This window comes from Rana temporaria, chromosome 1 (genome assembly GCF_905171775.1).
Source record: "Rana temporaria chromosome 1, aRanTem1.1, whole genome shotgun sequence".
Classification (NCBI taxonomy): Eukaryota; Metazoa; Chordata; class Amphibia; order Anura; family Ranidae; genus Rana; species Rana temporaria.
Genome location: NC_053489.1, coordinates 689,267,315 through 689,285,209, shown reverse-complemented (window position 1 = coordinate 689,285,209; position 17,895 = coordinate 689,267,315). Strand labels below are relative to the sequence as shown.

The 17,895-nt window shown below is 45.6% G+C and overlaps 1 protein-coding gene across 3 annotated transcripts in view; it reads right to left on the bottom strand.

Annotated features, from left to right (window-relative positions):
• Positions 1 to 2,902: 2,902 nt before the first annotated feature.
• LOC120924744 (proteinase-activated receptor 1-like) overlaps positions 2,903 to 17,895 on the bottom strand; it is a 55,024-nt gene continuing 40,031 nt past the window's right edge. For all 3 annotated transcript variants that reach the window (XM_040335765.1, XM_040335766.1, XM_040335767.1), the window contains 3 exons: positions 17,475 to 17,519; positions 11,069 to 11,122; positions 2,903 to 5,252 (listed from right to left, as the gene is read on the bottom strand). In XM_040335765.1, the coding sequence (XP_040191699.1) occupies positions 4,234 to 5,252; positions 11,069 to 11,122; positions 17,475 to 17,519 (1,118 nt within the window). In that variant the 3' untranslated portion in view covers positions 2,903 to 4,233. The remainder of the gene's footprint in view (positions 5,253 to 11,068; positions 11,123 to 17,474; positions 17,520 to 17,895) is intronic.

Here is a 17,895-nt window from a genome sequence, read left to right as displayed (position 1 = left end):
AGTGTGTATCTAAATCCTTGTGACATACAGAGTATCTCTATCCTATTGTTATTATCTCACATGCACAGTTTCAGATAACTCCTGTATGTGTGTAATGGTCGTCTTCCAGTATATTAGTAGGTGAACCTGTTAATTACAAAAGAGTTTATATGCAGGTCCTATTATTCTAGGTAACCCTGTCTCTTCTGGTCTGGGATTTGTCTGCTAGTTTTAGCTTAGGTCTCGATTACCAGCATGGGCTAGAGCCAAAATAGGCTTCCACGGGTCACGTTGGTATGATTAACTTAGAGGTCTGGTCAGGTTAGAAATGATTAAGGAGGGACTGAGTAGATAGGCTGATTCTGAGTTCCAGTGCCTTACCACAGTTCCTGCTGGTGAGAAGCTCTGTTCCAGGCTGGTTGGACAACCACTGGAGGATCTCATCATGACTGCATATAATGTCTTCAGGTCCCTGACACAAGGACAGATGCCACATCATCCTCCGGGGGGCCCTGCACATTGACTTTGCTGCAACATTCATCTGGAGGTATCCCTATTAATAACTATATATACCCAGGTATATGGGCACAATTCCACCAGGACTCCTATTGGAGCTGATAATATCTGTTTGTACATTTAATGTATGTACTATTATTAATCTTTTCTTATATAAAGCTTGTGATATTTCTATGCTGGTGAAAATCTGTTTACTTATGGTTAGTGTTATATGCTGGTTGCAGTAGTTTTTCTGCCCCCAATGACTAATTAGATTACTGATTAATTTCCCACAAAGGCAATCCCCTCTGTTCACAGGGGCCCTGTCTTTGGCGGAGGCCCTGACCTTGGTGGAGGTCCTGTCCTGGGTTGGGGTCCTGTCCTGGGTTGATGCCCTGTTCTGGGTGGAGCCCCTCACCTGGGTGGAGGCCCTGTCCTTGGCGGGGGTCCTGGATGGAGGCCATGTCCTGGGTGGGGGCTTGTCCTGGATGGGGGCCCTGACCTTAGTGGAGCTCCTGTTCTGGGTGGAGATCCTGTCCTGGGTGGGGGCCTTGTCCTGGATGGGGGCCCTGACCTTAGTGGAGATCTTGTCCTGGGTGGGGACCCTGTCCTGGGTGGAGGCCATGTCCTGGGTGGGGGCCCTGTCCTAGGTGGAGGCCATGTCCTGGGTGGGGGTCCTGTCCTAGGTGGAGGCACTATCCTGGGTGGAGGCACTGTCAACTTTATTATTTATCCCACTCTTTAACTTAGTGAAGGTTTTGGCTCTTGGTTATTCACCTGCAGGTTTAGTGTAACATTCTTATTGGGGGGGGGGGGGGTCGTTTCTTAAAACCCCCCAAAAGAAGGCTGAATAACCTCTGATCACAGTGATCAGATATGAAAGTTTCGAAGAGAAGTGTTAGAAAGTAAAAATGATAAAGTAGAGAAATTAGAACACACCCATGGAGGTTGGACACAGTCAATGTGCCAAGAGTTTTAATCTTTAATCCAGGACAGTTACAATATATGAATTCCCAAAATATATCATTTTAAGACATTCACTGAGGAGTTTGCACAAGTAACACAAATAACAATCACAAGAGACATTCATTTCTGTTGTTTTGGAAGCTTGAACATGACTGTGAAGCGTCTCTCTGTACAATATTAGGAGACAACCTCTTTACACACTGCACAACAACACCATCCAAAGACATTCTAACAAGACAGTCTATGGACATTCTAAAAAACATCTATTTGCAAACTAATTTCTAACAAACAAAACTGTTATATAAAAAAAAACACCACCAGTATATACTGTCAGCACTTAATATTGAACCATTAGTAAAACTTATATGAATAATTTTTCTTAATAAAAGGTGTCACGGGGACCCTACTTCCCCCGATTGCCCTACTGTTCCCCAGCACCAGCCCTACAAGTGTCACTGTGATGGGAGTCCCTTTGGGTTTGGTTGTATTCCATTGTTCTGTTGACTCTGTCGGCCTTGGGAGAAAGGTATATTATGGGATGTACGTCTATGTGGAAGGGGCGGGACTCCTCTGGCAGCCCCTCCCTGCTGATGACACTGTTTACTGATGAGAAGTTTGAATACATCTGACCTGTGTGTCTATTGTTATTGGACATTTTACCCCGCACTGAATCCAAGGCTGGGGGGAGTGTCCCTGAGTTGTATATCTGTTGTTACATGTGTTTGAATAAAGAGTCTGATGTTTTTCACCCCACACTGAGTTACGGCTTGTGACATGAAGTTATTATTATTACACAGATTGGCCCAGATTCACAGAGTGTGGGCGCACATTACGCCGACGCAGCACAGAGAGGCAAGCAATGCATTCAGCAAGCCAGTGCTCCCAACGCTGCGCCAGTGTGGCGTGGGATTCAAAGGCGTACGCCGGCAAAGGTTTAAGTGGGCGTGACCCATGCAAATGAGGCGTGACCCCATGCAAATGATGGACCGAGCGCCAGACAGATACCTATCACGAACTGCGCATGCGCCGTGACGTGGACGCATTCCCCTGCGCCTGCTCACAACCACGTCGGTACAACTGCCTAAACTACGCCGAATCACTGCGTACGACGTGAACGTAACCTACGCCCAGCCAGACACACGTCCAACGTAAAATACGCCGGCTTGTGTTCCCTGGTGCAGACCTTTGCATGTCTGTTGCCGGGTTACACCTCCTTTATGGGGAATAACTTTACGCCGGACGTACAACTTACGCGCACCTCGCGTAGCCTGCGTCGGGCGCACGCAGGTTCGTGAATCGCCGTATTTCCCTCATTTGCATGTTTGAATGGCTAATCAATGGGAGCGGCACCATGCACACAGCCTAAAAGTGCGCCCACCCTACGCCGGCGTAAGAAAGCTACGTCGGCGGGGTGTTACCTGGTTTTAGGCGCATATCTGTATGTGGGTCTGGCGCACAGATACGACGGCTCACATTTGCACTTACGTCGGCCTAACTTGTTATACGTCGGCGTAAGTGCTTTGTGAATCTGGGCCGATGTATATAGAAGAAAGATTGCCACTCCAAATGTATGTTAGCTGACCTTCTCCTGTTTGTCCTGTAAATGAATTGACTGCATTGGATTTTATTTTTATCTTATCACTAAAGATGCTTTCTACGGTGTGCGGCCGTCCAGGATTTCCTTTTTTTCCTTCAAGGATGAATATAGACCCAATGGTTTGCACAGCATTTTTCAATAAAAAAGGGAGATAGTACAATTACAATACAGTTCAATACAGGAGGATTAGAAAGACCTTGATCATGGAGCTTACAATCTAAAGGGGAGGGAGAGGTGGTACAAAAGGTAAAACATGTGGGGGATGAACTGATGGAGGTCGTCAACATACAATTCTTATGCCGTGTACACAAGGCCGGACTTTGCCACGGGCAAAACTCAGTCGGAATTTCCGAGGGAAAAATAGAGAACCTGCTCTCAATCTACGTCCATCGGAAATTCTGACGGGAAAAGTCCAATAGGACATACACACGGTCGGAATATCCGATGAAAAGATCCCATCAGGAATTTTTCCATCGTCAATACCGACCGCATTAGATGGAGGTGGGGAAGGCTTCTCTGAATAAATGACTTTTTGAAGGATCACCTAAAGGCAGACAGGGGAGGAGATGACTGGACATAGTCCATAGTTCCAGGGGATGGGGGGGGGGGGTCTGGAGATGTCTGGAGGGGAGCAAGGGAGGAGGAGATGAGAGAGAGCTCGAGAGCAAGAGGTCTTGGAAAGAGTGGAGTGGATTATTCGGCGATATCTCGAGATGAGGTTGGTGATGTAGCTGGGGGTAGAGTTGTGGATGACTTTGTAGGTATAGTTAGTTTTTTGCATTTCATACACTGGACTACTGGAAGCCAATAGAGGAATTGGCAGAGTCAGGCAGCAGATACAGATAAGTGAGTAAGGCGGATAAATCTAGCAGCAGCATTCATGGTAGACTGAAGGGGGGGGGGGTCGTCTGTCTAGAAGACCAAGAAAAAGAGAGTTGCAGTAGTCAAGGCAAGAGATGAATAAGCTGTTTTGTGGTGTCATTAGTAAAAAAGGGGCAGATTTTGGAAGTGTTATGGAGATTAAGGGGGCAAGATTTAGCCAGTGACTGGATATGATGTGTGAAGGTGAGGTCAGAGTCTAGGCTTACACCTAGCACCCAGGCATGCATGGAGGGACCAATGGTTCTGCTATTGATCTCTATGGTAACTTCAGGAGGGGGGAAATATTATCAGCTCAGTTTATAAGCCTGGGAGTTTCAGGTGGTTTCTAGTGTCACGTTTGTGGTGTTTTCTAGTAATGTGTGTTTTCTCTTACATCCCAGGAGGCTGTAGATGTGTGCCTGCCACTGTGAGGACGCAAAGTAATAGATCAGAGGATCCAGACAACAACTGACACTGCTCACACTGACACTGACGATGTAGACGACGTACAGGAAGTTACCGCCATCATTAGAGACCTGCAGGAAAAATGTGAACCAAATAACATTGGCTGGGCCAAAGCAGAGGACAAACACACACAACACAACCACAGTCAGGAGGACGGCTCGGGATCTCTTCTGGGCGCCTCCCATGCTCGGTGCGCTGAGAGTGCGGATGATTCTAATGTAACAGAAGGTGGTAATAGTTAAAGGTAAGAGATATAAAAGTGCCATATAAATGGGGAAATAGACAAAAATCTGAGACCTTTCAGCCACTTTGACATCCTGAACATCATAACAAGTTGTGATATCTAGGCTGGGAAAATGACGGGTTTGTTGTGCTATGAGAATCGGCACAGTGGTGACCACCGATATCACCCAGATGCCGCAACACACCAGCCAGGCTTGTCTCATTGTGCGCCAGGGAAGGGACTGGACCGGGTAGACCAGAGCCAGGAACCGGTCCAGACTCATACTCGTCATCAGCAGGATGGATCCACGCATGTTACAGGAATATGCGGCAGTGACAAATCGGCACATCCCTTCCCCCAATAGCCAGTTATTTCCTGAGAATCGGTACACGATGTGGAAAGGAAGAATACAAACAAAGAGAACATCAGCAGCGGCTAGATTCAGCAGATACACCACTGCCGGCTTCTTCACCTTCACCTTCACCAAGAACACGATGATCCCCATTATATTGAGAGGAAGAGACACGAGGAGAACCACGGTGTAGATGGAGGGAACAAGCTTCGTCACCCACCAGCTGTTCATATACTTTTTAAATTCATTTACAAACTTTAGTTTCAGTATGTAGACCTTGATTGATTCGGTTGAGTTCATCGTAGTTTCATTACCTGGAAACATCAAAATATGAGATGAAGTTATTGTCTGAAAAAAATACTTTGCAGCATTTAGTACATTACATCAAACAGGAGATAGAGAAAACAACAAAACAGGCGCCACTTAGAAAAAACTGTTAAACTTTAATGAGCAGACAGCATCAAAGCACTCACATGGAAGTTGTAGTGTACAGGCATCTAGTTAGGGTCCAGAAGACAGTCGATATCTCAGCCGCTGTGATGAAGTCCCTGAAGTAGTTGCTGCTGTGTATTCCACTGATGTAGAGGCGCAGGAGCCAGTTCAACCACCGAAGATTTCCGGGTATGGCGTGCGGTGACCAGATGGCGGGCTGGAGCTTGATGAAGCTTGATGAAGGTGAACGCTGTGATCCCCCAGTATTCACGGCGCATGCACCGAAACGCGTTGCATTCTGGGCCTGTGACATCATTCCTCCCTAACGCTGTTGCGTCCCAGCGTGCTCTTCAGCCCTCCATCTGGTCACCGCACGCCATACCCGAAAATCTTTGGTTACCACAGTAACTCCCATATGTGCAACCAACCTATGAGATAAGGACACATACCGGTTGGGCAGAACTTAGTAAAAACTTTATAGTCTTATTGTCCGGAGGGGTACTTAAGTGGAGGACAATTAGATGAAAGGAAGGCAAGAAAAAGAGAGGGACGTGAACTCAAAAAGGGAGGCAGGAGGAGACTCAGGCTGATGGGAGACGAACTCCCACAGAAAGGGGGCACTCTGGTACACTTGCATAATGCATGAAGACATATTCTTATCCCATGAATATCCGTAGAAAGCCACTGCAGCCAATTTTTAACTCACTTGCCAGTAGGAAATAGCCATTTTGGAATGGGTAATTATGTCATTCTTGATTTTATCTTGAATCTATTGTTATTCTCTAAAATATTGAAGTATTGAATATTTTGCAATTATGATTTATTCCCATTAATCAATAACTGGTAGATTTTTTTCTAAAGAGTACATTTTTCATCATATTTTTCTTTTTGCATAATTCCAATTTTAGTGACAAAACAAATGTCCAATGTATTTCACATTGTTAACCACTTACTTACCTGCAGTATAGTAACGGTTGGACGTGTGAAATAGACGTTCTGTTTCATTGTCATTTACACAAGGTTATTGAACCACATTGAGAATATATCATGACACACATGTCAAGTGTACTGCATGCCCAATTTGGGGGTATTTTTATTGATTTTCAAGTCGTTCATGTAACGCAATTGGTATTTTAAATTTCATGTAAATATTCATATTTTTGTCAACCAATAAATGTAGCTATTTTGTATGATCATACGTCTCTGTGAATAAGTTTCATATTATAGACTATGGCCCGGATTCACAAAGCACTTACGCCGACGTATCTCGAGCTCACACACAGAAGCAAACTCATATGTAAGTCCCGCCCACATATGAAAACGGTGTTCAGACCACACATGTGGAGCGAGAGCAATAATTCTAGCCCTAGACCACCTCTGTAACTCAAAACATGTAACCAGTAAAAATGTTTAAAGCATCGCCCATGAGGATTTTTAAGTACCGAAGTTTGGCGCCACTCCACGAGCGCGTGCAAAGTTGAAGGGTGACATGTTAGGTATCTATTTACTTGGCGTAACTTTATCTTTCACATTATACAAAAAAATTGGGCTAACTTTAATGTTTTGTTATTTTTTAATTCATAAAACCATTTTTTCCCCAAAAAAAGGCGGTAAAAAATGTTTTGCTCAAATATAGTGCGAGATAAAAAGTTGCAATGACCGCCATTTTATTCCCTAGGGTTCTGAGTAATTTTCTAGCAAAAGAAAATATGATTTCTGCATGTAGGAGAGAAGTGTCAGAATAGGCCCGGTATGAAAGTGGTTAATGTTTTTGTTAGTGGTAGTTTTTTTTACACTAATTCATTTTACCATATTCAATAAAGTTGATTTTTTTAAGTCCATAACATTTCTTTATGAGTGTAACGGAATGGCCCGTGACACCCAGAGACCTTTGAAGGATGGGGGGTACTCCTGTGCCAGCGTCACTAATGACTCTTGGGTCTAGGGTCATCCTATGCCCCTTTTGGGCATAGGATGGCTGAGAAATGATAATTCATGTATTGCAGGAGATCTGGACATATTACAGGTGATTTCATGCTGACCCACACCAGGTCAATAAGAGAATGTCCCCTTCAATGCTTAACATAGACTGTTGAGATGCTAATTAAGTCTGCTACTGTGGTGATGTGGATTGAAGCTTGAGCGACAGCCTGGCTGGCTATTATGGGATGTTTTAAGTATCTTGCTGTGATTACATTCTGTGTCCATTGTACTAATTAAGTCTGTAAAGGTCAGATGTCTAACTTTGAGGTGTTAATTGAGTCTGGCTTCTGAAAGACCTTTCATTGCAGATGCTAATGACACTGTTTTGTGTGAAAAGCCTATTGATGATTACATGTGGAATGTGACTTGTTAACTGTAGTAATTACCTCCTCTAAATGCGGAGACAGAATGTCTGTCTGGTTGTGGGGTGGAGAGTTCTTTGTTCCTTTGATTAACTGTAACATGTTTGTACTGTATATAAGAAAGCTAAGGAACCATTAAAAGTATTCATTCATTTTGGAACCAGTAACAGAGCTGTGTGTGAAGTCTCGTTATTCTGGGAAATGAAATTGGTCCTGTCGGCTGGATTGTCGGATAAGCTGTCGTGGTTGGTGGAATGGAAAATCGTAAACGGTGATGACCGTTACAATGAGGTTTTCTGGTGATCTCTAATCCCCCTTTTTTTTTTTAAACCAAAAGGCCCTTCAGACCTCTGGGTATATATGTCAGCTCTAGAAGGTTGGACACTAGGCAAATCAAAATGCCCTGCAGATCTCTGGGCATATGCTTTGGCATTAGCCAGTGTTTTTCATTGGGCAACAAATATAAAAGAACTAAGGCTAAACCTGGGCGGCAAAATTCTAGTGTAAAAGGCACATTAAAGAAAAAAAACTGTCCTTTAAAAAATATAAGGGGACACCATCAACATTCCAGCACTACAAAGAATGCACTAAAGAATGTAAGAGAGCAATCAGGGCAGCAAAAATAGGCCACAAGAGATGCAAAGCTGAAATAAGTAAAAATAATCCTATTTTTTTTTTAACGTACCGTATATACTCGAGTATAAGCCAAGTTTTTTAGCCCTTTTTTTAGGGCTGAAAATACCCCCCATGGCTTATACTCGATTCAGTGTACTTGTCGGGTCGCGGGCGTCCATTTTTCAAAAGTCGCGGCTTCCTCCTGGTCCGTGATGGGCATTTGACACTGTGTTCTATCACGGAGGTCCTCTCTTACCGTCGGACTTTCCCAGCAGACACTGTGTTCAGTGTTCTGCCTATCATGGACGTCCTCTTGTCCGAGGATGAAAGAAGGGCCGTGATTGGCGGAACACCGAACACAGTGTCTGCTGGGAAACCGATGTCCGAGGATGAGAGGACCTCCGTGATAGGCGGTAGCCCAACACACGTTGTCAATGCCTATCATGGATCAGGAGGAAGCCACGACTTTTGAAAAATGGATGCCCGCGACCCGACAGGTACACTGAACATCAAGGAACAGAACGGGACCAGGAGGAAGCCGCGACTTTTGAAAAATGGATTCCCGCAGCCTGTCAAGAATACAGGTACACTGAAGCTGTAATGGGCACAGTGATAATGGGCACAGTAAGGCTACAAAGGGCACAGTGAGAATGGGCACAGTAAGACTGCAATGGGCACATTGAGAATGGGCACAGTAAGGCTGCAATGGGCACAGTAAGGCTGCAATGGGCACAGTGAGAATGGGCACAGTAAGGCTGCAATGGGCACAGTGAGAATAGGCACAGTAAGGCTGCAATAGGCACAGTGAGGTTGCAATGGGGACAGTGAGGCGTGCAAATGGGCACAGTGAAGCTGAAAATGGGCATTGTTGACCCTCTTTTCTGCTTACAGTAGCTGCTGCATTCTCACCCTAGGCTTATACTTGAGTCAATACGTTTTCCCAGTTTTTTGTGGTAAAATGAGGTGCCTCGGCTTATACTTGGGTCCGCTTATACTAGAGTATATACGGTAATAATTGTGTGACAGACCCAACCAGGACAGGGGCTTTTGGAGGGGACTGCAGGGTGGTCTCTTGCCTACTGACTATGGGCCCTGGCTTTTAAGGGAACACTACTGTTTGGGAGATGTGTGCCTGGAGAGGCCTTGCTTCGGATTTGGGCCCATGTCTCCCCGAAACACACCGATTTGGGTCCTTTGTGCCCAAACCAGCAATAACTGTATTAGACTGTAAGACTCGGAGAAGATGTCAATATAATCAGCGCAAACCAACCTGATCCTGGGGCCTCCTGCTTTAGTCTGTCCACTTTATACAGAAAACCATCAGATAAGGACTACTCCCATTATTTCAGACAATGATCACCTTACACAGTAGAGCTAGTCCTATTATCATAACAATGACCTCCTTAGACAGTCCGGCTCACCCATAGGACTAACATGCACAAGCAATTAGTGACCAGCTCTAAGAACACATTATAAACAAAGAGTTCTCCAGGCCAAGGTTCTCCTGCAGCCCAAAGTCCGTGAAGTGAGCTGTAATCTGGATAAGGAAAGGACGTGGTGTATCTAGACTTCACCAAAGAATTGGACACGGTACCCCGTACATGCTTAATCCACAAATTGAGGTCTGTTGGCATTGACGATAGTGTATGTACCTGGAAAAAAAAACTGGTCACAGGGGCGTGCCCAATGGGTGGTGATCAATAGCTTCAGAATGGTCTGGAGTTATAAGTGGGATACCCCGGGGCTCTGTCCAAAGGACCAATCCTGTTTAATTTATTCATAAATGATATAGAGGTTGGAATAAATCTGATGACACAAAGGTAAGCAGGGTAATAACTTCACAGAAGGACATATAAACTTACCAGGGAAACCTTGATAACCACCGTACCGAATCGCGTGGCAGTGAACAACAGCATAGCACATCGCATTCTTGTACAGTGTCATAAAAGAAGTGTACATTTAGTCATATAAAGTTTGTACAAAAAAAGGGAGCCATGTGATGTGGCGCACCACACTGCTCCCTACCACAGCTGGGAATGGACAGCTGCCAGAGTAATAAAGCGCTCCAGTAGATGTGCGTTCCTGAGAGTCCAGTATGGCACCACCAGCAGATATTTATCGATGATCATGGAGGAGAGTGAAGAAACCTTTAACTTCATTGTTCTGATCCAGAAAATTTGGACAGAGAAGTCCAACCTCCTGAGGACATTCGGTCAACCTGTGCTTACCCAGTATGTGTCAGTTATAGGCACCAGGACCAGATTTTCCTAGAGTCTAACCTCCTGAGGACATTCGGTTAACCTGGGCTTACCCAGTATGCGTCAGTTATAGGCACCAGGACCAGATTTTCCTAGAGTCTAACCTCCTGAGGACATTGGGTAAAACTGGGATTACTCAGCACATGTGGCGGGTTATAGGCACCAGGACCAGCCGTGCCTTTGATTTTCTCTTGAGGACATTCGGTCAATCTGTGCTTACCCAGTATGTATCGGGTTATAGGCACCAGGACCAGCCGTGCCTTTGGTTCCCCAGTGTCCGTCCTCCTAGAGCAGAGTGTATACCAGAGACCAGATGTTGTGTCCTCCAATGTACAAAGGTCCAAGATCACATTATAAACTGGTAAGCCCATGAGATGCCTCCACCTCCTTGTCCTGCTATGTGAGAGGAGTTTACCAAAGGCTGATTGGATACATATTCATCATAAAATAATATAAGAAACAGAATAATAATGTCTTTACCTGAGATCTCAATGAAGTTGATCATATCTGGTTCCTGCATGAAGTCATTTTCTGCTACAAGAACATAATAGAAAACCATCATTGAGTGAGAATATTGCATGTGTAGTTCTTCGGATACAATACAAGACACGGACAGGAAATAGGCAGAACATCTCACCTTGTATGTATTGTGTAGTATGTGGTGATGGATGTCGGTGTATATCACATTGAGCAGCACAGAGACTTGGTGGTTAGCACTTCTGCCTTGCAGCACTGGGGTCCTTAGTTTGAATTCCAACCATGGCACTATCTGTATTGAGTTTACATGTCCTCCCTGTGCTTGTGTGGGTTTCCTCCCAGATTCAAAAGACACGCTGGTAGGTGTTGGAGTACTTCTTCTTTAAAGTGGGGGGTTCACCTACAATTTTTTTTCTGTAGAACACATCCTCTGTAAGGGAATCGGGAAGTGAAGTGCTGCAGCTTCTCTGCCCGGTTCCCTACTGCGCATGCGCGAGTCGCGCTGTGCAGTTCCACTGGTTCCCGTTGTGTTCTGGGAGCCGAGTGTTTCCCAGAACACAACGGGGGGGGGGGGGTCGGTGACGCGGAGGGGCCGGATTCCCGTGGGAGTCAATACCCGGAAGTGGTGCAAATACCTGTTTTATACAGGTATTTGCACCCCCCCTAAAGATGTCAAATGTGACACCGGGTGGGGGGGGGGGGGGTTCCGAAAAGCGGAGGTTCACTTTTGGGTGAACCTCTGCTTTAACAATGGTTTGTAAAAGTTGCTTTTATAAGTTTGCATAGCTTTTATTTCCTGCTTAGCCACCCACAATCATGGAGTCAGGATGTGAGCTACGTCTTGCCTTAACGTCTTAGGCCTCGACCCAACATGTCCGATGAAAGCGGTCCACGGACCGTTTTCATCGGACATGTCCGCTGGGATCATTTGGTCTGATGCCTGTACACACCATCAGACCAAATTCCGCGCAGACAGAATACGCGGTGACGACTCGGCGACGTGACGGCGACAATGACGCGGCGACGTGTGCGAACCCGGAAGTTCAATGCTTCCACGCATGCGTCGAATCACTTTGACGCGATGCGCGGGTTCTCGGGCCAGCGGACATGTCCGATGAGTCGTACTGACCATCGGACATGTCCGGCGGACAGGCTTCCAGCGGACATGTTTCTTAGCATGCTAAGAAACAGTTGTCCGCTGGAAACCTGTCCGGTCGGCCGGAAAATTGTCCGGTCGGCCCTACACATGACCGAACATGTCCGCAGAAACTGGTCCGACGGACCGTTTTCATCGTACATGTTTGCCCGTGTGTACGAGGCCTTAAAGGGATTGTAAAGGAAAACATGTTTTTTTATAATAATCATCCTTTACCTGCAGACATTCCTCTTCTCACTTCCTCATTGTTGTTTTTTGCTCAGAAGTTTCTCTATTTCTTCTCTGTTTTGTTCACTTCCTGCTTGTCTGATTGTAACTCACCACCGTGACGGGAGGCTTTACTGCGGTGGTCAGTCACATGCTCGCCCCCACCTGGGAACTACATCTGTGCAGCAGGAAGCTCTCTACGTGTAATGCCGCGTACACACGATCGTTTTTCGGGTTCTAAAAAATGACGTTTTTTTTATGTCATTAACCACTTAAGACCCGGACCTTTAGGCAGCTAAAGGACCTGCCCAGTTTTTGCCATTCGGCACTGCGTCGCTTTAACTGACAATTGCGCGGTCATGCGACGTGGCTCCCAAACAAAATTGGTGTCCTTTTTTTCCACAAATAGAGATTTCTTTTTGTGGTATTTGATCACCTCTGCGGTTTTTATTTTTTGTGCTATAAACAAAAATAGAGCGACAATTTTGAAAAAAAGTCAATATTTTTTACTTTTCTCTATAATAAATATCCCCAAAAATATATAAAACATTATTTTTTTTCCTCAGTTTAGGCCGAAAGGTATTCTTCTACCTATTTTTGGTAAAAAAAATCGCAATAAGCGTTTATCAATTGGTTTGCGCAAAATGTATAGCGTTTACAAAATAGGGGATAGTTTCATTGCATTTTTATAAAAAAAAATTTTTTTACTACGCATCAGCGAGTTTTTTCGTGACTGCGACATTATGGCTGACCCTTCGGACAATTTTGACAGCCGTGCCATTCTGCCGACGTATATGTGCAGGAGGCGGTGCTTAAGTGGTTAAAAACGACTTCAGAGCATTTTTCGGGGTTCTGAAAAACATCCAAAAAAAAATTCGAACATGCTCTATTTTTTCACAATGTTTTAAATTATGTTGTTTTTCGGGTTGTAAAAAATGGTCGTGTGTGGGCTTTTACGACGTGAAAAATCCGCGCATTCTTAGAAGCAAGTTATGAGGCGGGAGCGCTCGTTCAGGTAAAACTAGCGTTCGTAATGGAGATCGCACATTCATCACGCTGTAACAGACAGAAAAGCGCGAATCACCTTTTACTAACACGGAATCAGCTAAAGCGGCCCCAAGGGTGGCGCCATTCGAATGGAACTTCCCCTTTATAGTGCCGTTGTATGTGTTGTACGTCACCGCGCTTTGCTAGAGCATTTTTTCACGATCGTGTGTGGGCAACGTCGTTTTAATGATCGGGTTAGAAAAAACATCGTTTTTTTTAGAGCCTGAAAAACGTAATTTTTTGGAACCCGAAAAACGATTGTGTGTACGCGCCATTAGAGACTTCTAGGAGGTGTGAATTACTGGGTGTGCCGCAATGCATACTGGTAAATGTAGTTCTTACGTGAACGAGCACCGCAAACCAGGAAGTGAATGAGAGAACAGAAACTAGAACGCCGGAGGTGATATAGATGAAGGAATTTAATAACAGAATCGTTACACAATTCTGTCTGTCTACCGCGCACACATTCATTTTAGCCAAAACATTGTTTTCCTTTACAACGCCTTGTCAGGACCTGGACTTGACCCGGGGACCTCAGCTGTGTCTGGCAATGAACCTTCTCGTTGAGCGATCTGAGATGCTGGACAGCGCCTTGTCAGATCCTTTAGACAATCCTGCCTTGTACCTTGATTTCAGCTGAACCTTGAACTCTTTGCTCCTCCCACGAACTTCCTGATATAAGCCACTTCCTCTTTGCCAGAATAGTGTGCTATCTCCAGCCTGTATCTCGCTCCTGTCTTCCCTGCTGCCGTCCATATTTTCTACTGCTCGTTATCGACCCTTGGCTTGTTCATCGACTACGCTTCTGCCTGATCCCAACCTGCAACTACTCGTTACCGATCTTTTGGCTTGTTTACCGACCACGCTTCTGTTTGATCCTTACCTGCTCATCTGCTATTGTACCCCGGCTTGCTCACCTCCTGGTGGGGCGATCCTGAGGACTGCGAACCTGGTGCTTACACGCAGAAAAATCCATCTCCACCATCAGGAGCTCTGGTGAACACCAGTTAGCGCTTAGGCCCCGTACACACGTCCGAGAAACTTGACGGGCAAAACACATCGTTTTGCTCGTCGAGTACCTTGTGAAGCCGCCGAGGATCTCGGTGAGCCAAGTTTCCCCATTGACTAACGAGGAAATAGAGAACATGTTCTCTATTTGGCTCGACAAGTTCCTCGGCCAAAAGTGTACACACGACCGGTTTCCTTGGCAGAATACGGCTCCCATCGAGTTTCTGGCTGAATTCTGCCGAGAAACTCGGTCGTGTGTACGGGGCCTGAGACTCCGCACCTCAGGTGACCCCGTGTGACTGTCTGTATACCTCTCTTTAACCGCTATAGCAACTGGCCTTCAAGCCTGACGCCTGATCGTAACACTCCGTTAACAGTTTTATTTGCAATAGATAAGAAAAACGGATTGACAGATAGAATCAACAGATGGTCATCATAGCTAACAGATTTCCTGGTGTCAGAAGTGGGATCTTTCCTACCAGATTGGTAAGTACATTTTTTTTTCTGTCTTGCCGTATCCATGTGGGTAATATCGAAACAAACCTTCCCGCAGTGGCAAAGTCTTTCTTTGGGAGCGAGAGGCTACAATTGGGTGCTGGGGAAGCAGCCCATAGTTGTAGGTAGAGAGGGAAAACAAATCAAAGTCCCTCCGCACCGGGAGCGTCCATTAGGTAATAAGTTATATTAAAGCGGAGGGCCGCCAAAATGTTTTTGTTTTTTTTAAGTCAGCAGCTACAAATACTGCAGCTGCTGACTTTTAAAAAAAGGACACTTACCTGTCCTGGGTGCCCCCGATGTCGGCACTCGAGGCCGACTCGTCCCGCGGTACTCGGATGCTGCCGCTGCCATCTTTGGTAAGGGAATCAGGAAGTGATTCACAGCCTGGTAACCCAACTGTGCATGTGCGACTTGCACTGCGCAATCGAAATGGTCCTTGCTGTCTTCTGGGACCTGTGTGTCTCCCAGAAGACAATGGGGGGGTACGGGAAGTGGCGTAACCGGGTCTATGCTCGGACGTGGGTGCAAATACCTGTATTATACAGGTATCTGCACCCCCCCCCTGAAAGGTGCCAAATGTGACACCGGAGGGGGAGGGTTCTGAAAAGCGGAGGTTCCATTTTTGTTTGGACCTCCTCTTTAAGTGCTAATGTTTGTTATTAGTGTAGCACCCTCTAGTGTGCTAGATGTAAATAGGTTGTTGGTTGTTGTAATGGGAGGTCCCGTGGCACCCAAAAGCTCTTAAAAAGTATGAGATACCCTTGTTTCAGCTTCCCCGGACCCTATTATGTCTAAAATCGTCCTATGTCCACTAGGGGCATAGGATGACTGAGGAATGATATCTTGGACTACCTGAGATGGGACTACCTTGATTCTGAACTTAACAGGTAAATTGAAAGATGTTAATGTCATCACCTCCAGCCACCTGGCTGCCTGTGTAATGTAAATTGAATCCAGACTAACTTCTAAAGATCTTCTCATTGTGGATTGGGCTAATTGACCCTGTATTGTGTGAAGGTGTATTTATGATAATGTGTATTGTAAGTTAGGAGTCGGGCCAGTCTAGGGAACTCAAAGGTCAGGTCTCTGAGTCATTTTGACTGCTAAGGGATGTATTGACACTCAGAATAATGTGTATTGGGGGGGCTTGTTATGTAACTGTTGTGTGATGTTGTGGGTGGATCCGGGTCACATCTCCTGTGGTTACTGCAGGATCCTATATTGTATATAAGAGCCTGTATTTCTCAATAAAGGGTCTTTTCCTGCTTAAACCTCAAGACAGAGCGTTTGTCTCGTTATTGAGGGGGAATTATTCTTATGGGTCTCGTTCGACCTGACTGTGTCGGTAGCTGCCTTGTGTTCAGAAAGGGAATATCCTAAACAGCTTTAACCCCTTTTGTATTTGGGGTGCCGTTACAGTTGTTAGTGTAGGAAAATTGGCTTGGCTGAGAGCCCGACTTGGGTGTGAATTTGGTTCAGGGCTGAGTGACTCGGGGAGGCTGTTCTCTGGAACATTGGAGAATGCTCTGGACATAGTGGATGGAGACTAGAAGGAGATGCTTGGCATATTTGCGAGGTCCTGCAAAGGTGATTGATGTAGCCAATTTCTGGGTGGAGATCAAACCTGATTTAAGCCAGCCAAAATCAGTCCTGTCGAGGGACACAGCCAAATGACAGGAAAATATGAGGGTGAGCTTACCTGGTGATGTCGCCCATGTCTACCTGTCATCAGGCACGTCTCATTCCTCAAATAACAGGTAAACATGGGGGCGGGGTCACCAAGTGGGGCCCCATACTCATTCACATAGGGGGCTGTTGAAGGGAGCTTCCAGATTCCAATAAGCCACAACCACTGGGCCAGGGTTGTGGGGAAGAGGCCCTTGTCCCCATCAACATAGGGACAAGGTGCTTGGAGGAACCCCCTGTTCTGCAAAGCACCCCCCATGTTGAGGGAATATGGCATGGTACAGTTAAGGAGGGGGGTGCTCCTTCAACCCCCTCTTCTTTTCCTGGTCTGTCGGGCTGTATGCTTGGATAACGGACTGATATGGCTTTTGGACAGCTGCCAGGGCAATAAAGTGCTCCAACAGATGTCCGTTCCTGAGAGTCCAGTATGACATCACCAGCAGATGTTTATTGATGATCATGGAGGAGTGTGAGGAAACCTTCAGCTTCATTGTGCTGATGCAGGAAATTTGGACAAATAAGTCCAACCTCCAGAGGACATTAGGACAACCTGGGCTTACTCAGTACCTGTCGGGTTATAGGCACCAGGACCAGCTGTGCCTTTGGTTACCCCAGTGTCCGTCCTTCCTAGAGCAGAGTGTATACCAGAGACCAGATGTTGTGTCCTCCAATGTACAAAGGTCCAAGATCACATTATAAACTGGTAAGCCAATGAGATGCCTCCACCTCCTTGTCCTGCTATGTGAGATGAGTTTAATGAAGGCTGATTGGATACATATTCATCATAAAACGTTTTAAGGTATTTACCTACAATCCCATTGGCCATTGCCTCATCTGATGTCCCAGGGTCATCTACAAGAACATAATAGAAAAGCATCATTGAGTGAGAACATTGGATGTGAGGATCTTCAGATACAACACAAGGACCGGAAATACACAGAAATTTCTCATTGTGTCCGGAAACAAACTACAGTCATCTCACATTGTATATATTTAGCTGGATTCAGAAAGATTTACGCCGGCGTAACTCTGAATCTGCGCCGTCGTAAGTTTAAGTGTATTCTCAAACTGAGATACACTTAAACCTAGCTAAGATACGACAGCCTGCGCCGTCGTATCTTAGGGTGCAATATTTAGGCTGGCCACTAGGTGGCGCTTCCGTTGAGTTCGGCGTAGAATATGTAAATCCCTAGATACGCCGATTCACGAACGTACGTGCGCCCGTCGC